Below are 16367 nucleotides of genomic sequence, written 5' to 3'. Positions count from 1 at the left end.
GCAGCTGAGGGCTCGTGTTGCAGCACAGCCCACGTGGACCTCCCTCTTTTGCGCTCCAAGGCAAGAGGCACCATTCATCGTGTACGGAGATTGACACCCCTGTTGACTTTGCGGCGTAACTAGCACGGACCTTAGATTGGAGAAACCGTCTGCAGGACCTTGCCAAACCTCTGCCTGCTTGTCTTTCCCTCCATACCAACAGCAGCTTCCTTCTAAAAGTAAAGCTCTTGCAAAACTTTGAAATACCATGGTTTCAAGCAGCACAGGAGTCAGGGTGAACGTTCTTGTTCATCAAGAAATTGCTGCAGAGTCATCCAAACCTAACACACGGGACTTTTCTTTTTTGTGATGACAGAATCATTAGGAGGGAAAGCGATATCCAAACCGTTTTGTTCAGGGCAATCTCTCTTCCCAGCCGAACAGCAGTTTTCCTTTGATGAGTGCTGTGCACGAGACACTGCAAGAACCTTGACGAGCAATCGCGGGAACGTACCCACAGTAGGCACAATGTACATCAGAGTAATAGGCACGGATTGCGTGAGATGCACCTATGGGGGATAGCGGATAAGCCGTGTTTAGCTGTTGGAAGGCGGAAGGAGCTAACACAATTCAGATGTGCTGAGCACGCTTCGAATGTAGAAAGGTTGCCAAATGTGCATCTGAGCAACAAACTAATCATGCCTGCAGTTCCAAGGAAATGCGCTATACACGATTTGAGATCGCTCTCTGTGGTAACCCGACTGCAGCTTGAGCAATAGAAACATTCACCACGCACAGCGACCATCCAATTTTTGGCCGTCGTCATTCGTAGGGCGAAGTCAAGTCATTCAGTTACAGACAGCAGGGAAATTTTAGTGAATATTATGGCCAACAACTCTCATACGGCAGCTTATGTCATTGCAGCGGGAATATAGAGGCGTACTACGGTATTGCCCACGATGTTCGTATATCACCTGCATTACACTGGTGCACGCTCATGCTTTGATGGCGACTTCACCTGCTCCGCCTATGGATAACTGCGTGCAGGGTAGCTGGCTGATGGGCACCTAAAAACGCCTACTGGTTCTCGTGAAGCGTTGCTCAATACAGTTAAGAACGCATCTCCTTTCTAAACGGTTTGTTGCTCAAAGGTGGAACCAGCGCCGATCATTAACTCCGCCATTTCCGTATGCATGTGAAGGCCACCTTGTGGCGGCTCAGCTACGATAGTACGGGTCTTTTTTGGAGCTTTGGATTAAGTGCAAACTATAAGTTTCTGTGCATGCACTATCAACCAGCATTGATTTCACGGTTCAGAACCTCCTGGCTAACTGTTCGGACCCCAGGGCACCTCTGCACTGGGATGGTAGTATAATATTCGACGATACGAGTACCCGCTTGTACTAAGCTTTGCCTCTCCTCACAATAGATTTGACTGTCATTAGTGAACAGGGCGAGCAATGAGGTAACCAGTAAAATCTCAAACGACCGTAGCAGTAATGGCCTCCAGACCGAAGTAGTCTGTTAAGGACCAGCAGGGAATCGATGGAGACGATGGGTTGTCCAGGTTCTTTTCAGGCATGAAATGAGCAATATTTTATGCGCATGCTCTGAAGAAACAGGTGAGATGCCATCAACAAGAGCAGCGGGTGGGTTACCACACCCTTTCTCTTGACAATGCTGCCTACGGGTTCTGAAATTCCGTTACTCTACACCAACTGGAAGGGCTAGGAAGCCATTTTCTCCGTTTTTTGGTTCCTCTAACACACCCAAACTGTAAAGGGAACATTTCGTCCCTCCTCTCAAACTCTTGCTGACTCTAGCATATTCATCTGCTGCAAGCTTTACCAGTAACGCCTGCACCAGACGACGCGAATATGCTCGGAGTTTGTTCGCCTGTAACGAATGTCCTCCGTCTTCGAGGATGACCTCTGTGGAGTGTAAATGAGGAAATATACTTAGGAGTTCTCCCAAAGCAGCTGATATCTCGTCCCAGCACGCACGAACACAGCACACAATTGGTGAACACCTCCGACGAGCAAATGTCTGTGTGAGGGCTCTCACCGACCTATCCCGAGAGAGGTGGGCAGGTGTATGTATATCTACACATTATTTCACTGTATAGGTTAGCTTTTGGTGACAAACCACTACTTTCAGGGATTCACGTCTCCACTGCACACACACAGCTGGCTAGCACATGAAAAAAGGAGCGGAATTGCAGTTCCCATTGCACTCCGTAAATTCCATACACAAAGCTATTTACACATAACCATCTGTTATTCTATACAGTTTAAGCTCTTGCATATTTTATTGTGATGCAGAAGTTACAGCAGCGCGTGTGCCGTGTAGCTCGATGAGTCGCAGGCTGGCGGTGCCGCCCGCAGCTGGATGCTGTTCCGCCGAACTTGGAACGCCGTTGCATTCCACCACAACGGCTGAAGCCAGCAAGTAACTTCTTTCTCCCCAACTTTTAAACAGGCTCTGATCGGGGTGTACTCATACAGTATACCTTGAAAACAAGGGTCTTCTTCACCAAAAGCCTCATTTTTTCCTGGCTACAACCATCGGGCGAAAGCAAGTCGGTTGACACTGCTCCCCCACAAGTGACGAGTCGTTTTAAGGCTTTTTTTTACATATTGCACAGAACCAGTGAAATCTCCAACAAATTTCCTCCTCCTTTTCATTTCCCCCCAACATTCTTGTTGTGGCTAGCTCCCCGCTCACGGTGCGAGGTCGCATCGAAGTGATGAGGTCGCATAGCCAAAGGCCATCTGCTCACTTCCCTTAAGCAAGTCTTATTACTCCCCTTAATTTCCAACTCAATCGTCACTCCATTGGTATCCCGACAATGAAGGTGCCTTCGGCCATCGGCCTCCTTGCGTGGGCCACAATTCAGGCTTCCGAAGCAGTTCGCCTGGACAGGAGTTTCCTTAGTAGGTCTCTTCACGCTTTCACCCTTTTGAGAGAGAATAAGGAATAATATGTTGAAGCTTTGGCAGCTAGCTTGATATTTTTCGTATCCTGTCATTGCCCTCTGTGTGCGCAGGCCTCTCTGCTGACGCTGTAAGTCTTAGTAGGCAGTTTGCTCTCCAAACTGTTGGGGAGAAATGCTGCTCGACATCTGGGTCTGCGGAGCGTTGAATAAAAAGTATCCCCAGGGATTATGACGCCATACCCCCCTCTCTTCGCTGCTGTTGCTAGCGTGTGAAGGAACATAGTGTAGTGTTGTGCACTGCGTCTTCTACAGGTTTTGGCTGAGACGACAAGCCGACAGTCACTGCAAGATGCTCTGGACGAGTTTTGCCAAAGCGAGGCTCAGGACGCTTGCAAGAAGGGGTTGAAACGGTACTGTGGCGCAAATGTCTATGCCAGATACGACGGACGAAAGAACAACCTTAACAGCAAAGAATGGCGCTGTTACGCAGAGGAAGCGCTTAACTTTGAAACAGCTCGCGCAGGTTGCGTGGACACCTGCGGCAGAAAGAAGATGTGCCTCGGCGCATATGCTGGCACAACGGAAACTTACCTATCACGCCACAGCCAACTGCAGAAGAAAGTTGATTCACTGAAGGGCGAACTTTGCAGCGCCCCTGCGCCCACTCTTCAGGAGGCCTTGGACAGAAAGTGTATGAAAGAAGGTGAAGAAGCATGCAAGCAGGGGCTCTGGGCCTACTGCGACGTTGCCTTGTACGCGCGCCATGACGTCGGAAATACTTCTCAGACAGAGCGGGAATGGCGCTGCTATGCACAGGATGCGCTTGACTTCGCCTTGTCTGGCGATGGCTGTGTGGACGATTGCGGGAAAATCACAGCGTGCCGTGGAGCGGTAAATGGAACCTCCACTACACACCTTTCACGTGGAACAGCCCTCATGTCAGTTATTGCCGCAGACAAGGGACTGTACTGCAGCACCCCTGAAGAACCGGAGAGAGAGGAGTCAACAGACAGCGAGGACTCAATGGAGAGCGAGGACTCAATGGAGAGCGAGGACTCAGTCGAGGGCGAGGAGGCACCGGAGGAGGAGGTGACCGTCGACGTGCCAGAGACATCTACACCTCCCGCGTCTTCATCTAATCTGCAGCATCTCTTGGACCAGATGTGTGTTGAGGAAGCCAAGACAGCGTGCGGACAAGGCTTGAAGGACTACTGCAATGCCAGCATCTACGCCAGATACGACCTAGGGACTGCGGGACAGACGGCCAAGGAGTGGCGTTGCTATCTGCAGCAGTCCCTTGACTTCAGCATGTCAGGCAACGGCTGTGTCGACGATTGTGCGAACCCCATGTCGTGCAGTGGTGCAGTCAATGGCAGTTCCGTCAAACACCTGACCCGAAATGACAAGTTGAAGAACGCGATTGAAGCAAACAAGGAAGAATTCTGCAAACAAACTGCAGAAGAACCTGCAGAACAACCTGCAGAAGAACCTGCAGGACAACCTGCAGAAGAACCTGCAGAACAACCCGCAGAACAACCCGCAGGAGAATTCGAGCCATCCAAGCTGCAAAACTTCTTGGACAACTTGTGCATTCAAGAAGGACAACGCGCATGCTCAGAAGGTAAAACTCCTTACTGCGACGCCACGTTTTTCGCTCGTTACGACCTCGGGAACAATGAGCAGAGAACAAAGGATTGGCGTTGCTACGTTAAGGAATCCCTTGACTTCAACAGGACCGGCGACGGTTGTGCCGACGGTTGTGGGAATATGGTGTCCTGCCCTGGCGCAGTTGACAATGTCTCCTATAAACACATTTCTGTGGGCAATATAATACAGTCAGCGATCAACGCATTCACCGATGCATTCTGTGAAAGTCCAGCAGAGGCGCATAGGCCATCCAGGCTGCAAGCGTTCTTGGACCAGTATTGTGCTGAAGAGGGGGAGCGCGCGTGCGCAGAAGGAAAGACTGCCTACTGCAATGTTACCTTCTTCGCTCGTCACGACGTAGGAAACAATAATCAGCAGCAGAGGGAGTGGCGTTGCTATATCCGCGATTCCCTTGACTTCACCTTGGCCGGCGAAGGTTGTACCGACAATTGTGCAAATCTCCTGACTTGCCGTGGTGCTGTTAAGAGCGTCTCCTATAAACACCTGTCTTTGAATGATAAGATGAAGGCATTGATTGAAGAAAACAAGGCAGATTTCTGCTTAGAGCAAGAATCCAAACTTGAAGTCTTTTTGGACAGGTTCTGTGATGAAGAGGGAAAGAACGCGTGCTCAGAAGGGAAGACCCCCTACTGCGGTGCCACGTTTTTCGCTCGTCACGATGTAGGAAACAATGACCAGCAGAGGAGAGAGTGGCGTTGCTATATTCAGGAATCCCTTGACTTCAAACTGTCCGGCGATGGTTGCCCTGACGATTGCGCGAATCTCCGTTCCTGCCGTGGTGCGGTTGACGGTGTCTCTTACAAACATCTTTCTCTGAATGATAAGATGAAGTCGGCGATCAACGCATTCACAGACGAATTCTGCGAAGACAGAGTACCATATCAGCCATCCAATCTACAAAGCTTTTTGGACCAGTTCTGCGTTGAAGAGGGGAAGGCCGCGTGCGCACAAGGAAAGACTCCCTACTGCAATGTTACCTTCTTCGCTCGTCACGACGTAGGAAACAATAATCAGCAGACCAGGGAGTGGCGTTGCTATATTCGGGATTCTCTTGACTTCAGCCTGACTGGCGATGGTTGTACCGACAACTGCGCGAATCTCGTGTCGTGCCCTGGTGCTGTCAACGGTGCCTCCTTCAAACACCTGTCTCTGAGGGATAAGATGAATGCAACAATTGAAGCAAACAAGGACGAGTTCTGCAGAGGCTCATCAGAAACATCTGAGGCATCAAGAGAGGAAACAACAACACAGCCGTCCACACAGCCATCAAAAGTACAATCTGCTTTGGACCAGTTCTGTGCTAAGGAGGCGAAGGCAGCTTGCTCAAGTGGACTGAAGGCATATTGCAACGCCAATATCTTCGCCCGTCACGACGTAGGAACTAAGGACCAGAAGAAAAAGGAGTGGCGGTGCTATGTTGAGGATTCCCTTGACTTCAGCATTTCCGGCGAAGGTTGTGCGGACGCTTGTGGGAACTCCACGTCGTGCCTTGGCGCTGTAAATGGTAGCTCGACTGTGCATCTCACACGGGACGACGGAGCTCGCAAAGTTATTGCGCAGAACAAGAGCGAAGAGTGCGGACAACACGGAGGCCAAGAATCAGGTGGGAACAATGGGCTGAAGGTTCCAGAGCGGGTAAGGATAAGAATATGAAATGTATCCAAGGCCCGAACTAGATGTGTTTTGCCTCCTTTGTCATTTAATCATAGATGCACGTTGTGGGCGCTGCAGGTTCCCGGTAGTGGACATCTACAAGATGTACTTGACTCCGAATGCATGGTGATTGCTGCCAAGATGTGTGTTACTGACGAAAGCATGTGCCAATACGCGGTAGCCCGCAAGGATGGCTCCTCATGGAAATGCTACCTGTATGGCGCCCTGGACGACTCTCAGTCGAGTGATGCTTGCGCTGACGACTGTGGCAATGCACTAACCTGCCCTGGTGTTCCACCGGCGGGGGGTGCAAGCAGCTTCGGCGGTTCAACGATCGACGAGCTGGCCAAAGAGTTGACCGGTGCAACCTGCAAATTGAGCGTACGTCAACATGTCGAGTGTCCATAATTTTAGATCTGGCTCATAAAGTTTGTTGAAAGTGTAGCTAGTCCCCAGTGGTGCGTTATTCCTATAGGAAGTGACCTCAGGATTCATGCATCTGCGTGTGCTCTGTATTCTTCAGAAGGAACAGGAGCAGAAGAAGGTCCACGTGCATCAGCATTGATGTGAGAATCTACTGACTGGAGGACGTGAACCGCCAAACCAAAATCAAAATTGTTAATTGTAGGTGCTATGCTGGCAAAAGTACCGAAATGTTTTCAATGCAAAGCAACAATACACAGAAGCTTCCAATGAAAAGCAAAACAATATCCATAGCCTGGCAGCAGAGATACCTATTCATATAAAACAACTGCAAAAGACAATATTTTTCGTTCTATTATGTCACAGTGTCAAGAAGCAGTGAGAGCGACGAGCCTATCCATACGCATTTACCCCGCATGGGACTATCCCGTCCTCAATTTGCAGAGATGTGACTCCACACAGCGCATGTAGGCTATCTGGTCCGCATGAACGTCATTCTGAGGCCAAAAGGCAGGAAAATGCATGACTCTCTCTGTACCAGGTGTGGCTCTCAATGTGTATTTATTCTACACAGTTTTTACATGCCAGCCGACAGTCATCTGTCGACGATATTATCAACGAATGCGGACTTGTGTCCTTTTGGGTAGATACCCTTTCACCTATTTAAGCAGGACTTCTTGCGGCCAGTTGTTTAGTTTTGGGACAGTCACATCCCGACTATCGTTAGATGCGAGAAGCGGCACGTTGCAGTGTTTTTCGATAAGCGCCTAGGGTCTTTCCCGCTTGCGTAGCAGGGGAGTTTTGGTTTAGCTAATCTACATAGTCCGCGTGCAGTCTGAGTCGTTTGTAGTAGAGCAAAAGGTTGGCACTTTGTTGCGTCGACACCGCTACAGCAGCATCACTACTCTTCCTACTGTACAAGTACTACATGTGAGCCCATTCACAAGCACTGCAAACAGGCAAGTAACCTAGAGTATTAGAGAACAACTAGCGCAGCCGCCGACTATTGGGCCCAATGCACAGCAAATGGCCCACCAGCGAAGCTGCTGCGTTTCGATTAACGACAAGCTTGCAGGAAGCGGCTTCACAGGCAACGAAACTGGTGGCATGCGCAAGACGGTACTAAGTTCAGTCTATCCCCGAAACTAATAAAGGGGATGAAACTGTTCTGATATCATCTGACGATTTCCGCCTTCAGGTCTTGGGCGTTGCCTTCAACGCCCGAAGGAACTCAGGAGGCGTGGGAGGCGCTCCACCCGCCGTCATCGCTGCCTCGCCCTCGCCACATCGTTGCGAGAGGAGAGGTGGTGCAGCATTCTCTTTCGTAGTCGGCCCTGCTACGTCAGGTTTAATCTTTTCCTCCGCGTCCACTGGTCCGGTCATTTGTGCTGGTGTGTCAACGCTTTTACTGCGACTTGATGAAGCAGGATCGCCGCTAGGTTCCGCATCCTCTCCCACAAGAATCAACTCTGGCACAGGTGGCTCTGTGGGAGAAGTCTCAATTTCTGGTGGGGCAAGAACAACGCTTCTGTCGCAATCTTCGATAACAACCAAGCCGTGGGGGCCCATATCCGCCTAACATACAAAACGCCACAATCTCCAAAACTCGTAACAGAAAACCATACTCATATCTGCAGGGTGGTACGGGAGCGCTGCGCTAGCCCCATTTTCTCGGTTCGGCAGGCATACTCAGTGAGGATTCAACTGTAAAGAGCTGCCTACCAGTGCTCTTTCGAAGAACTGTAACCGCCTGGAGAGGAAGTCGCTAATCCGCGTCAGAGTCGCATTCCGCTGAAACATTAAAAGACAGGGGCGCAGTATCATTAAAAAAATCTTCAATAGCACGAAACCCAGACAACACGTAGGCCTCTCAGGAGACAGCCCCAAAAGAAAAAGGCCTGGTATAAGAAGTGTTAACTCCTGTGAATGCTTTCATCCATACTGCGCAAGCATGAGTATTCTTCCTGCACTGTGTAGGTTTTCACTCCCGAAGGGCTAGCTTACGACGGCCAATTCCTCGTTCTTCTGGTGAGCTCGTTTCGCCTGCCTCTGCAGGTTTTCCAAGCTGCGTGGATCATCCTCAGATATGTCCTGTTCACACAGAGAAGCACCAACCGAAAACTGTACTGGGTTGGGCAGCTTTGCTGACTTTTTCATTTACATAAAATTATGAATGTATTGACGCAAATGAGACAAACACTTAGCTTACACCTCCCACGGCCTGTGTGCCGGCCTCTTTCGTCTCTAAGTGGCGATTCAAGGCATCCGTAGTGGCTCCAGATTCAGCTTTTGAATGGACATTCTTCAGTTTCTCCTGAGCCACAATAAAAGCCTCACATGACCTGGACGGCGACGAGTTGCACGTCTACAGCCTACGCACGAATCTAAGGGGAAACAAGTGAAACGAATAAATTGTTAGGAAGAGATGCGCACCTCTGCTATTTGCAGAGCTTTCTTCACTGATTCGTGTTCGGCAACGGCAGCTGCCAAGTCGGCCTCCAGTCTCTGCACCCTCCGATTGCCTTCTGCTACCTCAGCACGCGCTGCCTCGAGCTGTTTCACATCCACTGTGTCCTGCAGCAGCTGCTGGAGGGCTTGCAGCTCCTCTTCCACACTACGCAGTCGCAGGTCCTTCTGTTTGCTCGCTTCCTCCTGCCGCTCCAACATCGCATTAACCTCTCCTAGCCTGTCTCTCTGGCTGGCAACGTGCTCATCCAGTTGCTGCTGCAATTCCCGTGCTAGCCGATCCTTCTCCATTACCTCGTGCCGTAACTGATACAACTCTTCCTTCATGGCCGCATGTACTTCGGCTTCCGGGGTGCTCCGCTGCTGCAGGAGGTCTTCTCGTTGACGTTCTAAGGCTTCACACCGCTGCTCCAATTTTTGCACATCTGCATTAGCTGCCAAGAGCTGTGTCTTCAAAGCAGCTGCCTCTTCTCTCTCCTTTGCAAGGGTTTCCCGTTGGCCCTCATAAGCCTCTAATTGCTGCTGTTCTTCCAGCAGTAGCTTCTGCGCCTGTTGAAGTTGCTCAACCACTGCAGCATTTGCTGCAACCATCTTTGCACTCTCCTCGTTCCATAACTTCTCAAAGTGACTGCGAAGCGCTTCTTGCTGCTCTTGTTGCTCCTGCTGCATCCGCTGCTGCAGCTGTTGCTGCTCCAGGGCGTGCTGCTCCCGTAGTTGCTGCATCAACAATGCATGCTTCTCCTGTTGTTGCTCCAAAATCTGGTCACGCTCCTGCTGCAGCCTTCCCCTTTCTTCCAGCTCCAGCTGCTGCACAGCTGCCAATTGCTGCTGCAGGTCCTCCTCATGCTTTTGCTGCAACAAAATTGGCTGTTGCAGCAGCTCCTCACGTGCTGCTTGCAGCAATCCCTGCTGTGTCTGCAGCTGTGCCTCCAGCACCACTATTCGCTCTTCCAGCTCACTCTTCTCCCTAGCTGCCTGCTGTTGAGCGTCATTGTAACCTTGCTGCAGGTTTTCATGTTTCTTCCTTAAAGCTTCATGCTGCTCCATCTGCTGCTGTACGCCGCTTGTTGCATCTTGCAGCTGCTGCTGTAGCGCTTTACGTTCGGACTCAAGTGAAGACGTAGCATCCAGCAACTGCTGCTTGAGGGACTCTACCCGAGCCTCAGCAGCAGCTTCGACTTCCCCCAGCCTCTGCTGTAACGAGTGCACTTCTCTTGTGAGCTCTTCCCGCTGTATTCCACTCTCTTCCAGTAGCAAACGCTTTTCTTCTGCCTGCTGCTGCAGCTTCTGTAGCTGTTCGCTCGCCGCACGCTCCTGCTGCTGTAGCCTGCGCATGAATTGCTCCGAATCCTCTTGCTGTCTCTGCGTCATGAGCTCGTGCTGCTCCTCCTGCTGAGCCAGTTGTTGTTGCAGTGCATCAACCGTCTGTTGCGCTCGCTGTACTTCATCGTGGCATGCAGCTGTGATGCGTTGCTTTTCCTCCACCAGTTTCTGGTTTTGTTCTTCTCGCTGCTTGAGGACTGCAGCGTGTTCCTCGGCGAGTGCTTGCAGTTCTACTGAGTGCTGCTGCTTGAGCTTCTCCAGCTCTGTTTTGTGCTGTTCCTGCTGTTCCTGCTGCCTTATCAATTGCTGATTCACCTCCCGCTGCAGCTGCGCCACCATGAACTCCCGCGCCAGCAGTTGCCTTTCCAGATCTGTAGAACATGGAAACATATACAGGCAAAAGTAATGCAGCTTGCGGCACACTCGCAACCGTTGCAATACACCAGATTCTCAGTCTTTTTGAAAAACTTCAGCTAAACAGTACTAGAGCTGAACCCGAAACTTAATCCTCTGCAACACAGAGGCCTACAGCAACTGCATCCTACCTTCTTGCTGCTGGTGCTGTTCTACAGCTTTCTCGTTCTGCAGCTGTTGCATGCTTGAAGCCGTGTCCAAAGCATCCTGCTTTTCCTTCAAGGCGATCTCCAGCTGCTTCTGTTGTTCTTCCAGTTGATGCTGCATCTCCTGCTGCAATTGCTCATTCGCAAGCGTTGCCCGTGCAGCCTGGTGCAGCACAACCAACGTCACAAGAAATACCAGCGCAGCGTTTCTGCGTTTCCGCAGAGCAAAAAGGTTTACTAGTTCTGTCAACAGCTAATTAGGAAACTCAGCAGCCCAGGAAAGCATCAGCTACAGGTCCAGTGGTCCGCGTCAGCTGCTCGTACGCCACTGCCTGCGACTTGGCCCCTAACGCTACAAGTCGAGTGAGAGATACACCTCGCCCCCAACTGACCGTACATCCTTCTCACCTGGCTCTCCGCCGCCTCCCGTGCCGCCTCAGCTGCTGCCCTGGCGGCGATGGCTGCTGCTTCTCGCTCCGACGCAGCCGCCCGTTGCTGCTGCAGCTCCTCTAGAAGCGCTTTCTGCTGCTCCATCTCCTGCTGTAGGTTTGCCAGCTGCTGCTCCGAAGCCGCGAGCTGCTCCTGATATACTTTCGACTGCTGGAGCAGCTCGTTTGCGCGTGTATCATTCTGCTGCTGCGCCTGCTGCAGCAGTTCCTGGTTGTGCTGCAGCTCTCGTTGAGTGGTGTCGAGCTCCTGCTGCACCTGCTGCCGTTTCTCGTATGCCAACGCTAACTGTCCCTCTAGGTCAGCTGCTCGAGCGCAGCTCTCCTCCATGCGTCTGCTAAGGTCATCGTGCATGCGCTTTAGGTTCGTCAGACTCTCCTGCTGCTCGATATGTGCTTCCTGCAGCAGCAGCTGCTGCTGCAGGAACGGTTCAAGAGACCCATGCTGCTGCTGCAGCTGCGTGATGAACTGTACAACATCCGCATCGAAATGCATGTCTTCCTCTTGCAGCTGTCTGTTTCGTTCCATCTGCTCCACCAACATCTGCGTCAGCTGCACACAACACGCCAGCAGCAACACCACAAACAACTAGAAAGCGGAATCTAGACAGCTGCATCTACACTAGGATCCCAGCCCCCCTCTGTCACTGCAGCAACAGAGCCAAGCTCAGCAGCAGATCATGCAAAAAGGCAAGAAACACCGTTGCAACGAGAGGGTGAGAGCCACCACCACAAATTCTAGTTATCATGAGGCTGAATGCAGCAGCCCTGTCTTCAGCTGCAGCCGGGTTTCATGCAACTTTCACTGTGGACGTACAGCAGAAACTGCCCCTTGGGCCTCTTCTAATGCTGCTTCTGCATCCGAGACGGCACTGCACGTTGGCGACGGCTGCGGCTCCGCATCGTCGCCTATGGGGGACGGGAACTCAGCAGCTGCAGCGCCAAGAGCATCCTGGAGGAGTTCTGCTGCCCGCTGCCGCTCCACCATAGGACCATCCCCTGTTAGAAGCTGCTCCGTCACCTGCTGTATGTTTGCTGTGAGACAGGCATTGCGAGAGCGCAACACCCCCACCTGCTGCTGCAGTGCTGCCAGCTGCCGCAATGTCTCTGCGCTGCTCTTCTCCAGATCCTGAACTGCACGAGCAAATCCAGGTAGGATATCCTCCATAAACAAGCCTGCATGCAGTTGCTGCTGTTGCCCTTGGTACTGCTGCTGGGGCAGGAGCTGATGCTCATCTTCATGCTGCTGCTCTTCACCATGCTGCGGCAACTCATGCTGCTGCTGCTGCTGATGCTCCACCTGCTGCTCCAGCAGTAATCTCTCCTCTTCTTGAGGAAGAGATGTTGTGGGCGAGATAGACGAGCCCCACATCTCCGATGGCAGGTGGTGGGAGCTTGCCTTCTCGGACGCCGTACCCGCCTGCAGCGAAGCAGCAGCAACAGCAGCAGCAGCAGCACCTGCTGCTGCTGCCGCCGCAGCTTCTGGAGAAGATGTCGGACTGGTCCCGGACTGTACAATGGCTCCGCCATCTGCTTCGCTGTGCAGGTGACCCTCCCACTTTGGCGAGGCCCCTGTGCTGCAGCTGCTGCTGCTTGAGCCGCTGGCCTCCGGAAGAGCTAAGGTTTCATGCTGCAGCGGCTGCCCGACATACTGTTGCTGCGTCTGCTGCTGTTGCTGCGGCTGCTGCTGCTGCCACTCCGCCTGCTGCTCTTGCTGCTGCTCGCCCCAGCGGGGAACGATTCCTTGATCCTCTCCCGCGTTCTGCTGCTGCAAGGGGAAAGCAACTGCTTGCCGAGCTGTTGGAGCGTCTTCGATTGCGCTCCCCTGTGTTTCGTTGTGTTGATAATCAGTTGATGTTTCAGCTGTCTGCGGAGCTACTGCTGCAGCTGCAGCATCTGTCGCTTGCGCATAGGGCTCAAGCAAAACAGCAGCAGATGCACCGCCCTCTAGCAACCGCTGATCCTGCTGCCCAGGAGACTGGACCAATGGCTCTTCAATCAACTCACCAGTCTGGTCCCGGGGGAGCACGGGGGCTGCCACTCCGTAGCCTTCTTCCTCCGCTGCTATCCGCGGGTCCTGCTGCTCTTGTTGCTGCTGCAGCTCCTGCTGTTCTTGCTCATGCTGTAGCTCCCGCTGCTCTTGCGGCTGCAGCAGTTCCTGCTGCTGCAGCATCTCCTGCTGTTGCAGCAGCTCTTGCTGCTGCAGCATCTCCTGCTGTTGCAGCAGCTCCTGCTGCTGCAGCATCTCCTGCCGCTGCTGCATCTCCTGCTGGTGCAGCAGCTCCTGCTGCTGCGACAGCTCCTGCTGCTGCGGGTAGTGCGCAAACGAGGTAAGCTCCGGACGTGGCTGCTGGTCACCTGAGATATCCTCCACGCCACTCACAGGCAAAGAGTGCTGCTGTGGTTCCTCCAGGTGCTGCTGCTGCCCCCCAGAGAACAGCAACGTATTTGCTTCACCTTCGGGGGGGGAGGGGGCGCCAGTGGAGCAATGGGCTGAAACGTTTGGGAATAGGGGTGGCCGCGTAAGTGACTCCGTCTTCTCTGTTGCAGGTTCCCCCTCAGCTTCTGTTTGCTGCTGGTGTTGCTGCTGCAGCTGCTGCTGCCCGTAGTGCTGCTGGTGCTGCTCCTCTGCTGCAGCCCAGTCGGAGCTATCACAGAGCGGCGGCTCCGAAGATGCAGCTCGCACACGACAGCCATCCATAGTTTGGTTGCCCTTAGCCGCTGTGTCTTCGTGATCAACTGCACCTGCTGCTGCTTCATGCAAACTGTTGTCAATGGGTGGAGCCCCCGGCTCACTCCCCTCCGCCTGCTGCTGCTGTGATTCCTGCTGCTGCTGCGGCTGCTGCGGCAGCCTATAGGGCGGCATCACAAATGTGAGGGGCCGTTTGGTGGCGTCATTTCCCCCGCTGCTCTTTGTCAGCAACCCTGGCGTGGCAGTGTATAGACTCGCAGCGCCACGGGCCCTGCAGCAACGAAGAAAGCAAGCTGGAGGCTGTGTCGCTGCCAGCGTACAAGTCGATGCAGCACGCATATGTATACAGAAAAGCAACCCATAGAAAACCCTGTGATGCCTTCTCCTCACCTCATTCGCCTCATGCCGCCGACAGGGGGTGACCCCTTGTCAAGCTGTTGTCCTCCTGTCGTTGCAGCTGCAGCAGGGGGAGGGGGGGGAGTGTCCTGCTGCTGAGCGAGGTGTTCTTCGCCTCGGATAAGCCATCGTTTGAGCTCTTTGTTGTAGTAGAATTGGTTCTCCTCTCCCAGCTAAAAAAACCAAGACAGGCACACGCAGCGAAGCACACTGCCGCTGTGGGGTACCCCTGTGGATCCCGCTTGCGCCCTAGAAGCTGCTTCACATCTACAGTGGTGGAAGTGTAAGACTTACGTGTGCGCGGGTTGCTTTCCCCTCGCCATCCCCTTCATCGCCACCCCTTCGGAACAAGCGCCAGATGCCTGCACGGGCGCACAGCATACAACAGGCCGAGTAGTTTGTAACCCAAGGAGCTGTAGGGGGGAATTTCGACGTTATAGGTATATGAATTGCGCAGCTCAAGCACCTGTAGACATTTCTTGAGCTCCTTGGAGCACTAACACTCGTTGTGGCTTCGCAGTTCAACTCTCCGGGCGCTTCTCGGCAACACCGCATTAGATGGGGGAGAAGTTCCGCGGGGGCCAGCCGCCTATGTCTCTGCTGTTCTTGCTGGCGCCTTATGGTCCCCCTAGAGTGGTCGCCGCCTCGGCCGCAGCTCTGAAGGCGAAAAGTTGCCGTCACTCTCCGCCGCTGCCGCTGCCGCTGCTGCCGCGGCTGCTGCTGCTACTGCAGCTGCGGCCGCGCCGCTTGTCTCTTGTGCGAAGTTCCACCAGTGGGTCAGCAGTTGAAGTGTCCAGTAATAAACAACAGGAAAGGAATCAAGAGAGGGACGAGAAGTAGTAAAAGCTGAGGCGCCGCTCCGGCTGCATGTATCACAGGGCCGCCGAGAGCTGGGATTAGCCACTGCCCTAGGGTTTCAAAAGAACCCTTAGGCCAAACACAATATTAAAAACTGTATTAAGGAGCAGTTAAACTCCGCACATCCCGTAAGGCGTGTACACCACCCCCGACGATCCAAACTCTGCTGAGTCGCAAGTTGAACGTTCCGCTGCTGTAGCGCCGCCGTCGCTGCTAGTGTGAGTGGACATAGGTAGATGTCTGTTGCATAATTTGCAACCCGTTTTGCATTTTCTTAAAAATGCTTTAACGAATGGAAGCCCTTGGCATGCGTTGCTTCTGGTTCCTTTGTCTAGTCGTGGCAGCCGGAAGCCGCACGAGCAACAACGGGGTTGCTGACCTACGGAGACAAAATGTTAGGGAAAAAATGATGGATCGATGATATAGAAGATATTTAATCTCAGTCCATTCTCTTGAATTATAGAAGTGTTTATCTAGGTTTTGTAGGACCGTTAGGGCGATACCTGGTTATGCAGGTTTTCGGCCTTCAGGTGGCCAATGCAGGACCGGAGACATACGGGCAAGACTAGCATGATTATTTACCGATTTACAGATGTTTCTCTATGTATATGCTAAAATGTAGACTCTTTTGCTCTTTAGCTTCCTCTGGGATTAACTCGTCATGGGTACTTCGGCAGTTGCGCCTGCTTGCAGGCGACGGGAAAGGCGGTGAACTTCTGTAGAGTATAGCGGGGTTTTGCGGCTTAATCAACTGTCATATTTTGACAGAAAGAGAGAAGACAGGAGTGACTTTGGTTTCAAATAAGACGAAGGTTCAGTGAAGTGATAATCGGTAGTAAGTAAGCAAGGGTCAGCTTTAGTGAACGAGCCAAAATATTAGCTGTCAGGCTCTCACCGACTATTTTTTCACGATAAAATTCTCCAGAAAAAACTAGCTTTTAATATTAGTTTAGTGCAACATCTACCAG

The 16367-nt window shown here is 52.4% G+C and overlaps 2 protein-coding genes across 2 annotated transcripts; one reads left to right on the top strand and one right to left on the bottom strand.

Annotated features, from left to right (window-relative positions):
- Window positions 1-2827: 2827 nt before the first annotated feature.
- Window positions 2828-6800, top strand: EMH_0008910 (microneme protein, putative; the record flags this gene model as incomplete). The annotated part of the gene is made up of 5 exons (XM_013494549.1): window positions 2828-2912; window positions 3026-3042; window positions 3227-6217; window positions 6314-6616; window positions 6759-6800. 5 exons carry the CDS (start codon window positions 2828-2830, stop codon window positions 6798-6800), a joined length of 3438 nt encoding a protein of 1145 aa, XP_013350003.1.
- Window positions 6801-7852: 1052 nt separating this feature from the next.
- On the bottom strand, window positions 7853-15017 carry EMH_0008800 (plectin, putative; the record flags this gene model as incomplete). Its single annotated transcript, XM_013494548.1, has 11 exons — window positions 7853-8233; window positions 8381-8449; window positions 8663-8749; window positions 8868-8972; window positions 9092-10818; window positions 10993-11170; window positions 11416-12006; window positions 12271-14416; window positions 14536-14714; window positions 14836-14903; window positions 15008-15017. 11 exons carry the CDS (start codon window positions 15015-15017, stop codon window positions 7853-7855), a joined length of 5541 nt encoding a protein of 1846 aa, XP_013350002.1.
- Window positions 15018-16367: the final 1350 nt, after the last annotated feature.

The sequence above is a fragment of the Eimeria mitis genome, genomic scaffold, assembly GCF_000499745.2.
Source record: "Eimeria mitis Houghton genomic scaffold, Emh_scaff12, whole genome shotgun sequence".
In the NCBI taxonomy this organism is placed as follows: Eukaryota; Apicomplexa; class Conoidasida; order Eucoccidiorida; family Eimeriidae; genus Eimeria; species Eimeria mitis.
This window is presented reverse-complemented; position numbering and strand designations above follow the sequence as displayed.